The 16,869-nt window shown below is 36.0% G+C and overlaps 3 protein-coding genes and 1 pseudogene across 3 annotated transcripts; 2 read left to right on the plus strand and 2 right to left on the minus strand.

The window, feature by feature from the left end:
- Window positions 1-1,400: 1,400 nt before the first annotated feature.
- Window positions 1,401-2,459, minus strand: LOC18434576 (RmlC-like cupins superfamily protein). The gene has a single exon (XM_020667412.2). The coding sequence runs from the start codon at window positions 2,395-2,397 to the stop codon at window positions 1,693-1,695; it is 705 nt and encodes a 234-aa protein (XP_020523071.1). The 5' UTR covers window positions 2,398-2,459; the 3' UTR covers window positions 1,401-1,692.
- Window positions 2,460-4,707: 2,248 nt separating this feature from the next.
- On the minus strand, window positions 4,708-9,845 carry LOC18434575 (SNARE associated Golgi protein family). Its single transcript, XM_006844643.4, has 2 exons — window positions 9,060-9,845; window positions 4,708-5,357 (listed from the first exon to the last, which is right to left on the minus strand). The coding sequence occupies exons 1-2, from the start codon at window positions 9,368-9,370 to the stop codon at window positions 4,877-4,879; spliced, it is 792 nt and encodes a 263-aa protein (XP_006844706.1). The 5' UTR covers window positions 9,371-9,845; the 3' UTR covers window positions 4,708-4,876.
- On the plus strand, window positions 9,845-11,844 carry IPK2BETA (inositol polyphosphate kinase 2 beta). The gene has a single exon (XM_006844642.4). It carries the CDS (start codon window positions 10,772-10,774, stop codon window positions 11,633-11,635), a length of 864 nt encoding a protein of 287 aa, XP_006844705.1. The 5' UTR covers window positions 9,845-10,771; the 3' UTR covers window positions 11,636-11,844.
- A 2,408-nt stretch (window positions 11,845-14,252) lies between these two features.
- Window positions 14,253-15,956, plus strand: LOC105420687 (pentatricopeptide repeat-containing protein At5g15300 pseudogene; annotated as a pseudogene).
- The last annotated feature ends 913 nt before the right edge of the window (window positions 15,957-16,869 follow it).

Below are 16,869 nucleotides of genomic sequence, written 5' to 3' on the forward strand. Positions count from 1 at the left end.
AAGTTTAGGGTTGCAATTTTTTTGAAATCCTTTTAGCCAAAATTTGGGGAGGGGTGTCTACAAAACCTAATAAACCTAGAAAAGTCATTAAAAATTCGGCTTAGTGGTAGACATATCGGTTTTTGGTGAAGGAGATAAATGGTTCAAACCATCGAAGTTTGTCCCAAAAAGCAAGGTTTAGCTTTATTTTCAATAAACTTATATAAAACAAGAGAAAGTATAGAACAAGACCATTTACCTTTGATACAAAGTGATCACATTAATCTTGACAATTGAATGCGAAATTGGGTCCTTACAACAATTTGATGTGAAATTTGATAGCTTGAATATGTCACAAAATTCGAGAAAATTTCTTTTGAGGATAGAACTTGGTCACTTGAATAATTGCAGCCACCCGATTTCACATCTAATAGTTAAGATTATTGTGATTACCTTGTATCAAATGTAAATGATCTCATACTATACAATTCCTATAAACAATGTCTCTTGTCTCCAAATTTTTGATGCTATTATGGACTCTTGTCACATTATCTCTTTTAGGGTTAGAAAAGCATGGATTCCAAGACAAGATACCAAGAACTCCAAATATTTCTTACTCCCAAGCTAACCACCGGTGGCCATCGCTCTAGTAGCTACCTTTTTTAGCAAAAAGTCCACATCCCAATGGGTAGACTGAAAACATGAGTCCATCAAGAATTTTGGCTCTTAAATATTTCGTGAAAATAGAAACAACGACACTGAAACACATAAAACTAGGATACAAGAAACGGATTTACATTCTTTGTGTAATTATAAGTTATTTGGATCCTTAACATAATTTCACAGGCTATAGCTTTTTAAAACACCTCAAATCCAAGTGAAAAAACACAGTTTGTGTTAGAAAACTTGTAAATTGATCATCTCCACCTAGATGATCATGGACTTGAAAAGAAAGAGCATTTTAAGAGCTAAAATGGTCGATATTGCAGCATGTTTTTTGGATATTTAAATTCCATAATCAGGGGCAGAATTAGATTTGCAGATCATCACAAGGGTTTCCAACAAAGCAATTGTGACTTTCGACAAGGTTTCAGGGTGTGGACTAGCCAGATTTCGTAGATCCACAGCAAACCGCACTCTCCTTACAACTTTAGGTTTATTCAAAATTAAATTAAGGACATCAAGTGTGAATCAGATATATGAATTGTATGATCTTCTGGCTTTCAAGGAAACTATGGGAATAAGAATAAGCCAGGACATGTATCACACAGTCATTAAAACTCACCCCTTAAGAGCATTGGTTTGCTTAACATAGGCTGCACCATCACCAACAACAGGGATACTTAAATGTTTTTTTGCTTTGATAAGTTAGAGATGACACTAATGAATCTAAAGCAGCTAAAGAGCTATATAGAAGGTAATTACACCAAGAGCCAGGTTTCATGATGAATTAAGCCAAGAGCCAGGTTTCATGATGAAATTTTACAAACCCGGAGTTTTGCCTCTTGGCTTAAAGCTACAAGCGCAAGGGCGACCTCACTGAACTGCAAATTTCGAGTCCCTGATAACCGCCCTGAAAATAAAATTCACCAAACCAACAATCTTTACTGTATTGTTATATAGATAAACATATCTTTCACACAAGTTATGGGCAAATACTTCGATCATTCAACCATCAAGTGATAACGAAACCCCTGCACAATGCAAAATTTATCAATGCACACCCCTGGTCACATTCCTTGCATGCCCAATCTCCAATGCCGAGAGTCCGAAAGACCTCCTAACCACTCTCTCTAACAAACCAGAATCTGACATAAATATACCATCACTAAAGCTCACAACCCCAGGATTTTGGCAATTAAACACCGATATAGAAGTCGCAGGTCCAAACCCAGCATTTACACTGAAGTGCAACAGACCCCTTGGGTACACAAACACGTCCCCTTGCTTGAGAATTTGCTGAAAAACTTTGTTTTTGGCCACAAATCCAGCGATAATTATGCCGTCGATCACATAGAGCATCTCAGAGGCCCTAGGGTGAACATGGGGTGTAACCATTCCATAAATGGAATAATCTATCCTAGCTATCGATAAGCCCTGTGTGTTAAGCCCTGAGAAAACTTCAGCAGTTAAGAGATTTACTGAAGATCCAACATAATTATCAGTGTCTCCTGCTTCGTTAAGCTTAGAACTCTTGAAATCTGATGCTAAAACAGTGGTTGGAGCCTTGCAAAAATGGCCATTAATAAATATAGATTGGTTGGGCATCAATGTTGGGCAGAGGTCTTGAAGAGGATTTTGGTCTCCATTGCATGGTATAGTAATAAATTTCATACAAATGGAGATAGAGAGGAAGAAAGAGAAACAATGATTGAAGCCCCTCATCCTTTTCGAGCCGCTTTCAGATGTGTCATGCATCTAACCTGCCATTGATGGCTGATATATAGAAACATGAGGATTGCAAGAAAAGGAAAAAGGTTGATTGGCGTTTAATTCTGGTTTGGTCTGGATTATGTTGCAAGGCTCAGCTGTGTATTTCATATTTGGTTTTGTGTTGCGTTCAAGGGAGAAGTTGGATTTTTACTTACCATTATTGGTGGGAAAAGATTGATCACATTAATAATGGTCACATTGCAAAACAATAATATATTTCACAATATGGAGTATCAGCTGATATACATGGTCTGGGCTCCACATGACATGACATATAATGCTATTACAAAACCCAATTTGTAAAAGTGCAAATCGCTCAATGTGGCCAAATATCGGTGGCTTCTGGAAAATATTGACCATTACATATCGACATGATTGCCAATATGTATCTATTTTTTTTTACAAATCCAATATACCCAAAAAGAACAAATATCAATCCCATTAGACCTACATCGATTTCAAAAAAATATTCATTTTATCCTTTGCATTTCCATTATTTTCAACCCCAACTAGCCTATTGTTATATCTAATATATTCCTACGATCATCCGTTATACGGTTTTTTTAAAAAATAATTAATTCTTTTATGTTCCTGGTTTCTTAATTGAATACATCGTATATATATGGGGAGATTTTGACGTCAGCATAGCTGATAGCTACAATAAATGTCCAAAGGTCCAGGCTGAATCAAAGCCGATTAAATGGCCATGATTATATTTCATATTTAAATTTCAATTTTTTTATATACAAATCCAGATGACTTGAAATTTAAAACGTCTATTCTTTAAAACTAGGAAAATCTAACAAAACATAAAAAATAATTCATAAAATATAAATTGATCAAAATACCTCTGAAACTTTCATAGGTATTTCGGTCAATTTATTTTTTACGAATTAATTTTTTAATATTTTTATTAGGTATGCCCTGGTGAGAAAAATTCACGTGATTTGAATTTATAAAAGATATATTACGAAATGAGGTCGTAACCATCAGATCACGTTTACACAATTTTATCAGCCCATGGATTGACATGATAGTTAGTTTCTTATATATATATATATATATATATATATATATATATATATATATATATATATATATATATATATATATTTATTTATTTATTTATTTATATATATGGAAGATACTACAAAACGCATATAAGCGAAAATGACTAGTGATTTTGCCTATCCTCATCACCATCCAAAATTCATCGCACGACCACGATTGTCCAGTAGTGTTTCATTTTTCATTTTTTTTTCTACAAATCGTAATGACATGAAATTTGAAGTGTGTGTTCATAAAAAATAATCGAATCTACGAAAAAATATCAAAAAGATATTTTTCATAAAAAAAATTGGCCAAAATACCCCCAAAATGCTTCTAGGGTATTTTAGTCAATTTTTTTCGCGAATTATTTTTGTTATATTTTTATTAGGTGCGTTTCAGTAAGATGTACACACGCTTCAAATTTCAGATCATTCCGATTTGTAGAAAACAAATGAAAAATAAAAAACTACCAAACAGTTGTGACTGTACGATGAACTTTAGACAGTGATGATGGTAGGTGAAATCCGTATTCATTTTCACCTATAGGCGTTGGGAAGACTTTATATATATATATATATATATATATATATATATATATATATATATATATATATATATATATATATACATGGAAAACGTTGAGATTAACCCACTAATTATATGAGCCCAACAGCTAAGATTGAATCTAAACCGAATTGACATTCATAACTTCATTTCGTGTTTGAATTTTAATTTTTTTTCTACAAATCCAAATCACTTGAAATTTTAAGTGTGTGTTCTTCTCATCAACGCGCACCTAATAAAAATATAAAAAAAATTTATTTGCAAAAAAAAAAAAAAATACCCCGAAACTTTTTTGGTGTATTTTGATCAATTTAGTTTACGTAAATATTTTTTTGATATTTTTTTAAAATTCAACTATTTTTTATGAACACACTCCTAAAATTTCAAGTGATTTAGATTTGTAGAAAAAACAAATTAAAATTCAAACACTACCGAACATTCGTGATCATCAAATCGACCAGATTCGATCTGGACCGTTGGACTCATATGTTCATATAATCCCAGCTTTTTCATATATATATATATATATATATATATATATATATATATATATATATATATATATATATATATATATATATATATATATATATATATATATATATATATATAAAGTTGGTCAAAATGGATTTTGAACCATGACATTAACACACAGATACACATACATGTGCATTTGAAATATTTTTGTCTAACTTCTTGTTGCATTCCATAAGAGAATCGGTATGTTTGACTTGAACTTGAACTTGAAGTGGCTGCCATTTCAGGCCAAAATTTCAGATAGTCCACAAATCTCTAAATTTCTAAAAAAAAAAAAAAGAAGGAAGAGTTAGGCAAAATTAGTGCCCTTTCCTTAGTGAATCTCACCTGATTTTACAGAATTTTGAGATAAATCACAAGAATTACTATCGATGGTTCTAGCACCTTTTGAAGCCGGATGCTCATCAACCAGTGAAATTTCAGACGCATACTTCTTGACCTTGAGGGAAATTAGAATGCTCGATCCAATTCCTAGTAGGGGTAACATGTAAGATAATACCCGAGACTTTTGAGAAGTGATGGTGGTACCTATCGCTACATTGGCCAGGCTGCCTATTGATGTGTTTTGTAAGATCATTGGCAGGCAGCCCATAATGGTGGGTAAGAGGAAATCAATAAAGAAACGAACATTAGTGGCTGCCAATGCATAACTGATAACATATGAAGGAATCGGTGAAAAGCGAGCGAGGAGGACAAATCTCCACCCATCTTGAGCTACCCCATTAGTGAGAAGATGGAAGTATTTGCTACTACGAGCCCAGTCCATTGCAGAGGTTGAGCTTCTAAAGACAGTCCTGAAACAACACAGGGAGAACCCAAAAGACATCGTTCTGATTAAAATATATATATACAAGCCGAAGTTAGATATGTCATGGATTAACAAGTAAACATGAACCAATCAGACAGTGTTTGATTTGCACATTCAGTTTCTTTCATCAATATACTTGCACAAATAGACGGCAAGAAGCAAGATAGAAATTGTAAAAGAATTTAAGTAATGAACTCATATACTATGCTCACACGGAAGCAATATAGAGAATCTACTCCATCGCTCAAAACAGCTATTTTGGAGGACTTTTGTAGTCTAAAATTTTGGAAACCACATAATAATTACTAGATGATTAATTCTAAAAGAAAATATTTGAATTTTGAGTTTTGTGACACTTAGATCTGGTCCTTCCAAAATTGGACGTTTTTTATTCAATCGTGAGGCATTAGTTTTTTCTAGTACATAGAGTGTTTATTTCGGAAATTCATTTTGTTGAGATTATTCTATGGGTTCTAGAGATTAAATTGCCAAAATTTTAGATCTAAAAAGTATACCTAAAAAGGGAGCATAGTAGGAAATATTTTGGGTTAAGTGATATAGAAAGGGAAAGTATACAAATTAGATACTTTGTTTTACCTTTGATACAAAAAACTCACAATCACTCCTGATTCTAATGTGAAATCAATACCACTTGGGTCAGGGCGTACAGTATTTTGGTCCAGGCCGCCTAGGTGGGAGCCTTGGCGCCGGGTGGACCGTTTTTAAAACATTGGGAAAGGTTTCTATAAGCTATGTACGGAAATGACACATGTCAACCATCTGATGGCTTGGGGTGATTGTGACCTTGTGAACAAAAGGTAACAAAAAGTGTGAAAGAATCGACAAGGTGGCATGGTTCTTGAAAAGCATAATCTATGAAAGCCACAAGTTTTTTTATGGAACCAACATGGGTTTGATAAATATGCTGGCAATTTGATAAGCAGCCAAACTCTAAAGATATCCTAATAATGCCTCAAATTTCAAACTTAAAACCCTGTCTCTTATCTCTGTGATCAGCTTCAGGGGCTAGTGCCTCTCAAAATTCTCACTCTCTCTCTCTTTTCTTTTCTTTTCTTTTCTTTTTTCCAGCTAAGATCTGAAAATTTCTCTAGAGGTTGCTGTACTGGTGGTAGGTAAACCAATAATGCCTATAATAAAGGTTAGATTTGGGTTTTTAAAGGACCAGCAGTTTCTTTCATTATCCAAAACCAATGCAGGTATCAACTTTTATCGCACACCATTCGATTATAGAGCATATTAGCAAAGCCTGTTATCCGGAGTTCCATCCTTAAAAGCAAGAGTCTTCCCATCTGCATGTTAGCAACCCCTTGAAAATCTTAAGCTCATGGCCAAACATTGTCACCTCTAGCTTCAGCTTGTTTTGGGAAGGTTAATTATGTGAAGCTCCCAACCGTACATCCACTCATGTAGTACTGTGAATCTGGCAATGGTCTGATTTTTTGGGTAAAATAAAGCAATACAATAGGTTACTTAGGATGAAATGCAAAATACAGGAATCGAGCTTAGGCTCAAGTGATTAGCAGCAAATGTTTAACAGCGCTACATCTCAAGTTCGATTCCTACCACTGAACTACCCAAAAAAAATATGAAAATACCAAATATCAGCGAGAGAGATTTATAATGCACATCCTCCAACGTCAACTCCATCACTATCATGCAAAACTTCCATAGTTTTGGACTTTTGGGTGCTAGGCCGTGAATAGCATAGAAATATGCACAAACACAACCACCCATTGAAATATGAAGCTATGTACGACAATCAAAGCTAGTAAAGCCTGACCATGTGGAAAACTTGGTCTCATAACTCACTCAAGTTAAATTCACTTGGATAAATGTTAGGTCCACTAACTTCATTAGATGGCCCAGTTATCAACTATGGATCGAGAAGAAATCATATGCAGCAACTGCTTAGATACCCAAACTATACATTGACCAATGAGATGTCAGAGGCCCATCCGTTCCATCAAACGTTCCCAAGTTAATAAGTAGACTAGGAGAGGCAAATGTTTATGAACACTTGGCTCATTGCTCAGAGCAGGCATGTATATATTTGGCATGCTTGCCATAAAAAGATTCCATATGCTACAAGTATAGCCGTTTTTCTTTTTTCCCTTTTTTACTTTCAAGTAGCAGTCATGATACGCAAGTGGTGGAGTTAAATTGTGCTACTTAAGGATCAACATATTGAGGAAATGTAAGGCCAACGTCTAACCAACTGAGTAATACAGAATACTTTAGCAGCTCCTAGTCGTGGCTTTGTTGAAAACAATGGATTACTGCAAGATTTATCAATTGTTGAACCAATTAGGATCAGTATCACAATAAATTTGCAAGTTTAAAGAGCAAAGACCTAACATAAATTATCTAAGTAGCACAAGTAAAAATTCTGAGTACCACATAATTTGAAGTTTAATAGGCCCCTATTTCTTAAATTTATACTGTTCTGCCACTAAACAGGTTTAATTGCAGCGAACTCTGTGACAACAAGTGGAAGTGAAACACAATAAGTTCAAACAACCACTGAGTCAGCTCAGTAATCTCGATAAAAACTAGATTTCCCTATTCCCAATGATCCGAATACTAGGCTATAACATCTGGCGCCAAGAAAAAATTCCTTAAGTTGATTGCAAGATATGGGGCTTCAATGAATTTGAAGTGTATAGCAACCATTTTAAGTCAACCTTTTTTTCTCCCATCTTGGTATTCATTACATACCTTAGGGGTTTGAAACATATGCATTACGGAAAACTATTCGGTCCTCAACTAGAATCCCGCACTACTAATAGAGCAGCTTGGAGCATTCAAAATGCATTGATGTTATTGACTTGGAACAATGTAGTTGTTTCCTTAATATCATAGTAGAAAGCAATAAATTATCAAAAAAGTTATATTAGAAACCGATTATTATTTCCTATTGAATTTATTCATAAAACTAAAATTTTAATGATGGTGTTTCTAATACTCATGCTTCATAGATGATTACGTATTAAAAGTACTAATGCAACATCATTTAATCATCAAAAAAGGAGAAAAAAAAAAGTTTTACGTGATATAGAGCGACAATTTCATATATTGTTAATTTCTTCTTACCGAAGACTAAAAACAACCAATATTTTCCCCAGCACATTAAGACAAATAATTGCAAATTGAATGTCTGGCCAACGCTTATCCATGATACTGTTAAAAAATACAACTAAAAATTCAAAATTTGGCCCCAAATTAGATATAACCTAACCAGTTCCTGTACCGTGAATATCAAGCTATTTGCAGAAGAAATCTCTCATTTGAACGTTAAGTCAAAAAAATATAGGGTAATTTATCAAAATATCCATGGGAGATAAACTACTCAACATTTTAGACATTTATTGCTATTCCAACTCACGATCATGTGTCTCTTTATGGGTATTTTGAAATTAAATCAAACAATATGGATACAATGTTAAATTGTTCATTTCATATGAGTATTTTGATGATTTTATCAAAAATAAATGTTCATTTCTCTTTTTTCTTTTTTTTTTGAAGAATAATGCTCGTCATTTCTTGTTAATTCTAAAAAGAAATACCTCTGTAATCATCTTAATAGGCCTGATTTTCAAATAAAAGAAAAAAAATATAATACACATTTTCCATGAAATAAAATTGAAAGGGGAAAGGATAGAGATATAACCTTCCAATCCAGAAAGAGAGCGAAGCCCCAAGAACCTTAGCTGCGAAAACACAGAGAACAGCGGGTACAAATCCAAATAAGAGAGCAGCCCCAGCTTCGAAGAACACTGCATAGGGCAAGCACAAAGCTAGGGTAACTGTGTGAAGGAGGACATAGAAAGGCATGGCCCAAAGCCCTAATTTTTCAGAGAGTCCACGAAAACTATGCAGAATCGAATCCTTGTCAAAACCATATTCCTTATTGATTGTTTTGTAAACCACAAAAGCCGCAACAGCAACCGAAATCACAGCGAAACGCTTGAGGAAAGCCATTGCTTGAGTTCCAACTCCAGAAAAAATGCTGAGCTTCGATGAAATTCGGATTGTCGAGGAATATGGATTTAGATAGATAGATAGATAGATAGATAGATAAATAGATAAATAGATAGAGAGAGAGAAAGATGAAAGCTGAAATGGGGAGAAAGTGAAGGAATCAGAGAGAGATCAAAGCTGAAATGGGAGAAAGTGAAAGGGGAGGGAGAATCGGATTTATTGAGAGAGAAGGGAGGAGCAACAAAACAAAGGAGAGAGAGAGAGATATCAAATTTGAACTGGGAGAAGAGAGAGGAGGGAGAGAGAAATTCGGATTTGTAGAGTGGAAGAAGAGGAAGACCTCGGATTTGTAGGGAGAGAATAATGAGTTTTACAGGAGGATTTGTCAGGGCGGGGCGGGCGGGCCGGGGCGCGTCTTGATAACAATAAGATCATGGGTCGTTGATCAGTCTGGAACGCTAGTCCACCAAATGATAAAAACGGGGGGAGTTTATGGGATGTCGTTTGTATAAGATCGAGGCCTTAAACAATCAAAGTAAGGCGAATTTTCAATATTAGAAATCAATGTGATGATGTGAAAATTTATTTTTTTATCTCTAATTATAAATTTTAAAGCCACGTAAATAGTATCGATCGAGCCCTGCGATGACATTTAAAAATGTTACAAATTTAAGAGTATGAAGATGCATTATAAGATTTAAAATCCATTTTTTTCTGATGTTTGTGCATCTTTTTTCATATATAAACCTTACAATATTTTTGCAAATCTTATAAATTTAGAGTCTGAAGATGCATTATAAGATTTGAAATCCATTTTATGCATCTTTTCTCGTATATAAATCTTACCATATTTTGGTGTCTAAATTTGATTGTTTAGGGCCTCTCGCCAGTTATATAAACTTTTTTCATATATAAACCTTACCATATTTTGGCAACCTCATTCCCGATGAATCAAGGGATTGGACGGTCAATACGGGGACTGTGACGTGGTATCCAATGGAGAAATGATTTTCTTCACTACTGTTCAAGTCGCATGAGTCATATGATTGTTTCAGCGCCGATCATCAAGGGATCGGATGGTCGATATGGGGACTATGACGTGGTCTTTGGTGGTTGGCCAAGGCACCTCGCCTGAAAACTACGCATTCCATAAGCCAGCAAGACCACGAAATCCAAGAGAGCAAAACCCCTGCAACAAAAACTTCAAACCCCCGGTTGAAAAGAGAAGAGAGAGAAAGCCTCAAGCAGGAGAGAGAAAGCCATGAACACAAATCCCCCATTCTTACTCTCTCTAAAAAGGACCTCCACCTAGACAGAAAAAGCCCCCAAAACCTTAAAACCCTACTCTCTCATTCTACTAGACCACAAAACCCTAAAAACTAACTCCCTCTCTGTGCAAGTATGCTCAAATCCGCGGCCCACCAAGTTGCAGGGCACCAAGCCACCGAATCTCAGCTCGGCCCAGTGGTCGACGGCCATGGCCTCTTCTACAAACCCTTCCAGAACAACAACCGTGGCTCTGATGAAGCCAATTTCTATTTCTCTCTCTACTCAAACCCTGAGATCCCAAAGCAAATCCTCTCCTTTTTCCCTCTCTTCCATGGAACCAAGTTCTTGCCCGCATCGGACGGCTCAGGACCCCAGATCCACCTCGCGATGGAGGACCTCACCTTCCATCTGAATCGTCCATCGGTCCTGGACCTCAAGATCGGGTCCAGAACCTGGTTCCCCAAAGCTTCGGAGGATTATTTCAGGAAATGCTTGAGCAAAGACAGAGAGACAACTACTGCAAGTCTAGGGTTTAGGGTTTCGGGTTTCCAGGTGTTTTGGGGTGAAGAATTAGGGTTTTGGAAACCAGATAGAGATTGGGTCAGGGGGTTAACCGTTATAGGGGCTAAGATGGCTCTAGAAAGGTTCGTTTCTTCAAATTGTTCGGATCTGGATGCGAAGCCGGACTGTAAATTTGCTGGTTCAGTCTACGGTGGGGAAAATGGGGTTTTGAAGAAGCTTCTGGATCTGAAAGCTTGGTTTGAGGAGCAGGTTATCTACCATTTTTACTCGGCCTCGGTTCTGATAATGTACGAGAGAGATGGGGTTAATGGTGGGATTGTGAAGCTCATTGATTTCGCTCATGTCATTGATGGAGAAGGGGTCATTGATCACAATTTTTTGGGTGGTCTTTGCTCTCTGATAAAGTGTGTCTCTAATATTCTTGCTGCTTCGAAAGAGAATGTAAATTCCGATATAGGGTCAAAGCGGATTTGATGTCTCTTTCTGTACTTGTTGTTCTTTTGGTTACTTTGGTTCTGGATAGGGAACTGGGGCAGCAGTGCAGAGGAATTGACATCTCTATTTCTATATGTATCTCAATTCAGAGGAATTGACCTCTCTCTCTCTCTAATGGGGTCTTTTGATTAATATGGTTTAGAATTTGTGGAGCAGGAATGCAAATGGATTGACTTTTTCTTTCTCAATCTCTGTCTGGAGCAGGAATGCAAAGGGGTTAACTCTCTCTCTTTTGGAGATTTTTATTAGTCTTAGCTTGCGTTTGTGTCCTGGGATAGGAAGTCAAGGGAATTGACTCTCCCTCCTTCTCTCTCTCTCTCTCTCTTTCTTAAAGGGCTGCCAATGGAACTAGCACAGGTGTCGATTCGGGTCCGGGTTTAAAAATTAAACCCGTGGGGTCTGGGTCTTGATTTCGATCCCATACTATATATTAAGGTTCAGGTCCAATGAATTCGGGATGGGTTCCTGTACTCGATCCGGTATTTTGCCTAGCACTACTTACCCAATAAAAAATGATTCTTAATGACTTTTGCTTCAAGGGAGGGGTTTTATTGCATTGTGCCATTTAATTTTTATTTTCTTTCTTGACATATTTGTAGTGGGCCTAGATGATGGTGTATTTGCCATGTTTATTTATTATTTATTTATTTATTTTCAATCTGATTAAGATTGGGTCTAGGTGGTACCCATGTATCATGGCTTCACCCACTAAAAAAGAGTGGTCAATCGCATGCCCTCACGTGTAATATGTAATCTTTTGACTCCTTCAATGATATTGTAAAGAGTTTTCAACCCCTTTTTTTGATATTTTCCCTACAGTATTTCATTTCTTGTATGACATATAAGATTGAGTCATCATCACTATCATCAAAACTCTTTTTTTTTTTCCAATTAAGGAGGGTATACTATATGAATCATGATTTGTCATTTTGCTTTATCCAAAATCTTATATTCTGCTCTATCAAAGGCCATATGTTCATTGAGGCCATAAATTATGATATATTTTCTCATTATTTTTAGCCATATCTTTTTAGGTTTACCCTTTGCTACTTTTTAGCATTCTACTTGAACTATTTTGTACCTATTAACAAGTATTGTATTAGGTCTGTGTTGCATGGAGCCAACCTACCTAAGTTTATTGTCTCTCATTTTATCGTTTATTGGTGTCATACTTAAATTTTCGTATCAGCATTTATTTTGAATTGTATCCGTTCTTGTTTTGTCATTCATCCATGTTATACATTCATTCTTTGGGTATGTTGTTTCTTGACTGCCCAACATTCCGCCCCTTAAAGTAAAACTGGTATCACAGTTGTCCTATAGAATTGCCCTTCAGCTACATTGGTTTACAGTGGTCACATGAAACTCTAATTGTACAATTTCACATCATCTACCCAACTCTAATTCTATGTGCGAGATCTTCCTCAATCACTATATTTTTCTAGATTATCAGCCCAAGATATCAAAATGCGTTCTTTTTTGTATTTATTGTCTGTCAATATTAATTGCTTCCTCATCTCTATTTTTATTTCTTACTAAACTAGCATTTTATATACTCTGTCTTAGTCTGATCAATTTTAAAACTATTAGATTCTAGAGCATCACTCTAAAGTTCTAATTTTGTGGTGGCACTGTTTCGGGTCTCGTCAATTAAAACTATATTGTCTACGGACAATATACACCATGGTACTTCATCTTATAGGTCCCTAGCTAAATCATTCATAAATAAGATAAATATGTATGGTTCAATGCTGACCCTAATATAGAACTATTGTCAATGAAAACTTACTTGTCTTCACATTAGTTGTTCGCATATCTCTCACCAAGTTGATGTGGTGTTTGAATATATATATATATATATTAACATATACTAAAACTAAATCAAATCTCAAGGTACTCTATCGTAAGTTTTATCTAGATTAAAAAATACTATATGGATGTCTTTTCCTTTTGTCTTAAACTTTTCAATCAATTGCCTAAGTGGAAAAATATCTTTAGCTATTAACCTCCCTAGTACAAAACAGAATTGATTTTTTGATACATTAGTTCCGTGTTTATCTTATTCATTGTTCAATCACTCTCTCTGACAGCTTCTTTGTCGTTGCTCAATTACTCCCTCCCCTTCTTAGTGTGGCTTATAAGATCATTTTCCAAAATAAAATAGGACATGCATAAACGATATAAATCTTTAATAGACTTTGTAAGCGAAAGAACATTGTGCCTTAGACATTCAGACAAATTCAAAGCGTTTTTGGTCCCCTTGTTTTTTTTGCTAGAAGGCTGGAAGAGTTTAAACATTCTGCACTGCGTACAACCTTCTTTGTGGATTACAATTACTTATTGAATAGATATTGCACAAAGAATTAGACTGCAACAGTGCTTCATTGGATTTCATTTATTGCATGGATACCGCACAAAGAATGAGTTTGTAAGAATGGTTCTTTGAACTTGAGAAAAGAGAGAGAAACAAATGCACAATGGTGGAAAGGCCAATGCACCAAATTGGGTATAAATTAGATGATCAAAGAGCACTATCTATTTAATTTTTTGCATAAGATGTATCCGACAATTCTCCCACCATTAATGAACTTCACCAATGGTTTCAATGAATATTTTGTCTGAGAAGATTGTTTCGCTTCTACAGAGATGCTCCAACTTTGAAGAGTTTCGGCGAATCCATGCCCAAGTAACTGGAACTGGGTTCATTCAATGCTTTACCATTGTTGCTAAAATGATGGGATTTTGCAGTCTCATGAATAGGATGGATTATGCATTAGACGTATTTGAACAAGTTCATCAACCAAATGTATTTCTTTGGAACACATTGATCAGAGGTTATTCAATTAGCAACACCCCTCAAGTAGCCATAACTTTGTACAAACAGTTTCTTGATAAAGGCTTCTCCCCTGATAATTACACATTTCCCTTTGTGCTTAGAGCTTCTAGGGAGCTTGAGTTTCTCTCTATGGCACTTCAAACCCAGTGTCAAATTGTCAAGCATGGTTTCGAATGCGATGTCCATGTGCAAACTCAATTGCTCCAAGTGCTTGCAGCTTGTGGTTCTTTGGATTTGGCTGCCCAATGCTTTGATGAAATGCAAGAGAGAGATGAGGTTTCATGGATTGCCATGATTTGCGCCTATTGCTCAGAGAAAGGCGACATTAAAGAAGCTGAAAAGCTATTCAAAGAGATGCCCATGAGAGATAACATCACTTGGAATGCGATGATTGTTGGGTTTATCAGGTGGGGAGATCTAGAATCAGCACGAAAGCTTTTTAATCAGATGTGTTTTAAGGATGTGGTCTCATGGAGTGCGCTCATCAGTGGTTACACTCACAAAGGCTGCTACAAGGAGGCTCTTTCTCTCTTCAATCGCATGGTGTTTTCCTCTACCAAACCCAACCACATAACTCTTGTCAGTGCTATCTCTTCTTGTGCTCATTTGGGTTCACTCCAAGCAGGGATGTGGATTCATCAATACATAGTGAAGAATGGCATGTGCCTTGATGTATATATGGGAACAACTCTTATAGAAATGTATTCAAACTGTGGAGAAATTAAGAATGCATTGAGAGTTTTTTATTTAGTATCCGAACGAGATATATACTTATGGAATACAATGATAGAAGGTCTAGCAATGCATGGGCTAGGGGATAAGGTCTTGGAGGTGTTCTCAAAGATGTTAAAACAAGGAATTAGGCCTAATGAAATTTCCTTTGTGGGTATAATGACAGCTTGTAGCCACATGGGTCTTGTAAAACTTGGCCAAGGTTACTTTAACTGCATGATTTATAAGTATAGAATAAGGCCAAGAATTGAACACTATGGTTGCTTGGTAGATCTATTGGGTAGAGCTGGACTTTTGAATGAGGCCCAAGAGCTTGTTAAAACGATGCAGACGAAGCCTAATGCAGTTGTATGGGGAGCCCTACTTGGTGCATGCAAAATGAAGGGGAATGTTGAGTTGGGGGAGAAGGCTTTCAAAGAGCTTTTGGAGTTGGAACCTGAAAATAGTGGGAATTATGTGCTCATGTCGAACATATATGCGGCTGCAAATAGATGGGAGGATGTTGAGAGGGTAAGGAAGTTGATGGAGGATTTGGGGATAGAGAGGAGGCATGGGTGGAGTTCAATTGAGGTAGGGGGTGTTGTCCATGAGTTTGTTCAAGGAGGGAAGACATGGAAGGATGTTTATGATATGTTAGATGAGTTGGGGAGGCAGTTGAGATCTTATGCATCTGTAACAGAGGAAGTTCTCTGTGATCTGATGAATGAAGAGAGATTGGACCAAGTTTACTAATTTATTAACATGAAAACAACTTTGATTCATAAGACTATTGAGATCTGCTAGTTTGAGTCTCAATTGATTGGCACCTGATTTATGCTGATTTATCATGATTTCTGTTTAATTCTAGGTGTAGAAACTCGTCTTGGTACTCTGCCTTGATAGAGGTGAGTACATTGGCTGAGTCCGCCTGTGCTCAGCAGCAAAAATAAAATAAAATAAGCTCCAATTTTTTAAAAAATAGTTAAAAATAAGGAAAAAATGAAATCAGCAATAGGGAACTTTAGAAGGCTAAAATGATGAAAAAGATTAATAAAATATGGATTATTAAAAGTTTTGATTTAGATTTTGAATATTTCAGAAAAAATAAAAAAAAGGCAAAAGACATGAAAGTTCTCAAATCATCTTAAAAGCTACCAATATCTTCTAAAAACTTAATTCTAACTAAGATGGTGGTGTTTACCAATGTTTTGTCATTTTTTCTGTTTATTTAATATCTTTTCACCACATTTAGAAGGGTGGAGTGAGTTCCAATGGAGCTCGCCCAATTAGGCCTTGCCCGTAGGGAAAATCTGAGTAACTTGGCCAAGTCTAAGTGGACTCAGGCGAGTTTTGAAACACTAGTTTAACTAATTGGCTTGTAACAGTGTATCTCTGAAGACCTTTGTCTCCAGGAGAAATGTAGCTTGTAACAGAGTCTCTGAAGACCTTTGTCTCCAGGAGAAATGTAGCTTGTAACAGAGTTTCTGAAGACCTTTGTCTCCAGGAGAATTGTATTCTAGCAAAAATATACTGAGTTAAAGTGCATTTACCCAAAAAAGGATTAAGAGAAAGATAGTGTATATCTAATGGGGAGAGCATATATGAATAGCTATCTCTATGGACCACTTCATCATGATTCAGTGGTCTCACGATTTTGGGTTCAGTG

Source organism: Amborella trichopoda, chromosome 6, assembly GCF_054954075.1.
Source record: "Amborella trichopoda isolate Santa Cruz 75 chromosome 6, AtrichopodaSantaCruz75HAP2 v2.0, whole genome shotgun sequence".
NCBI classification, from domain to species: Eukaryota; Viridiplantae; Streptophyta; class Magnoliopsida; order Amborellales; family Amborellaceae; genus Amborella; species Amborella trichopoda.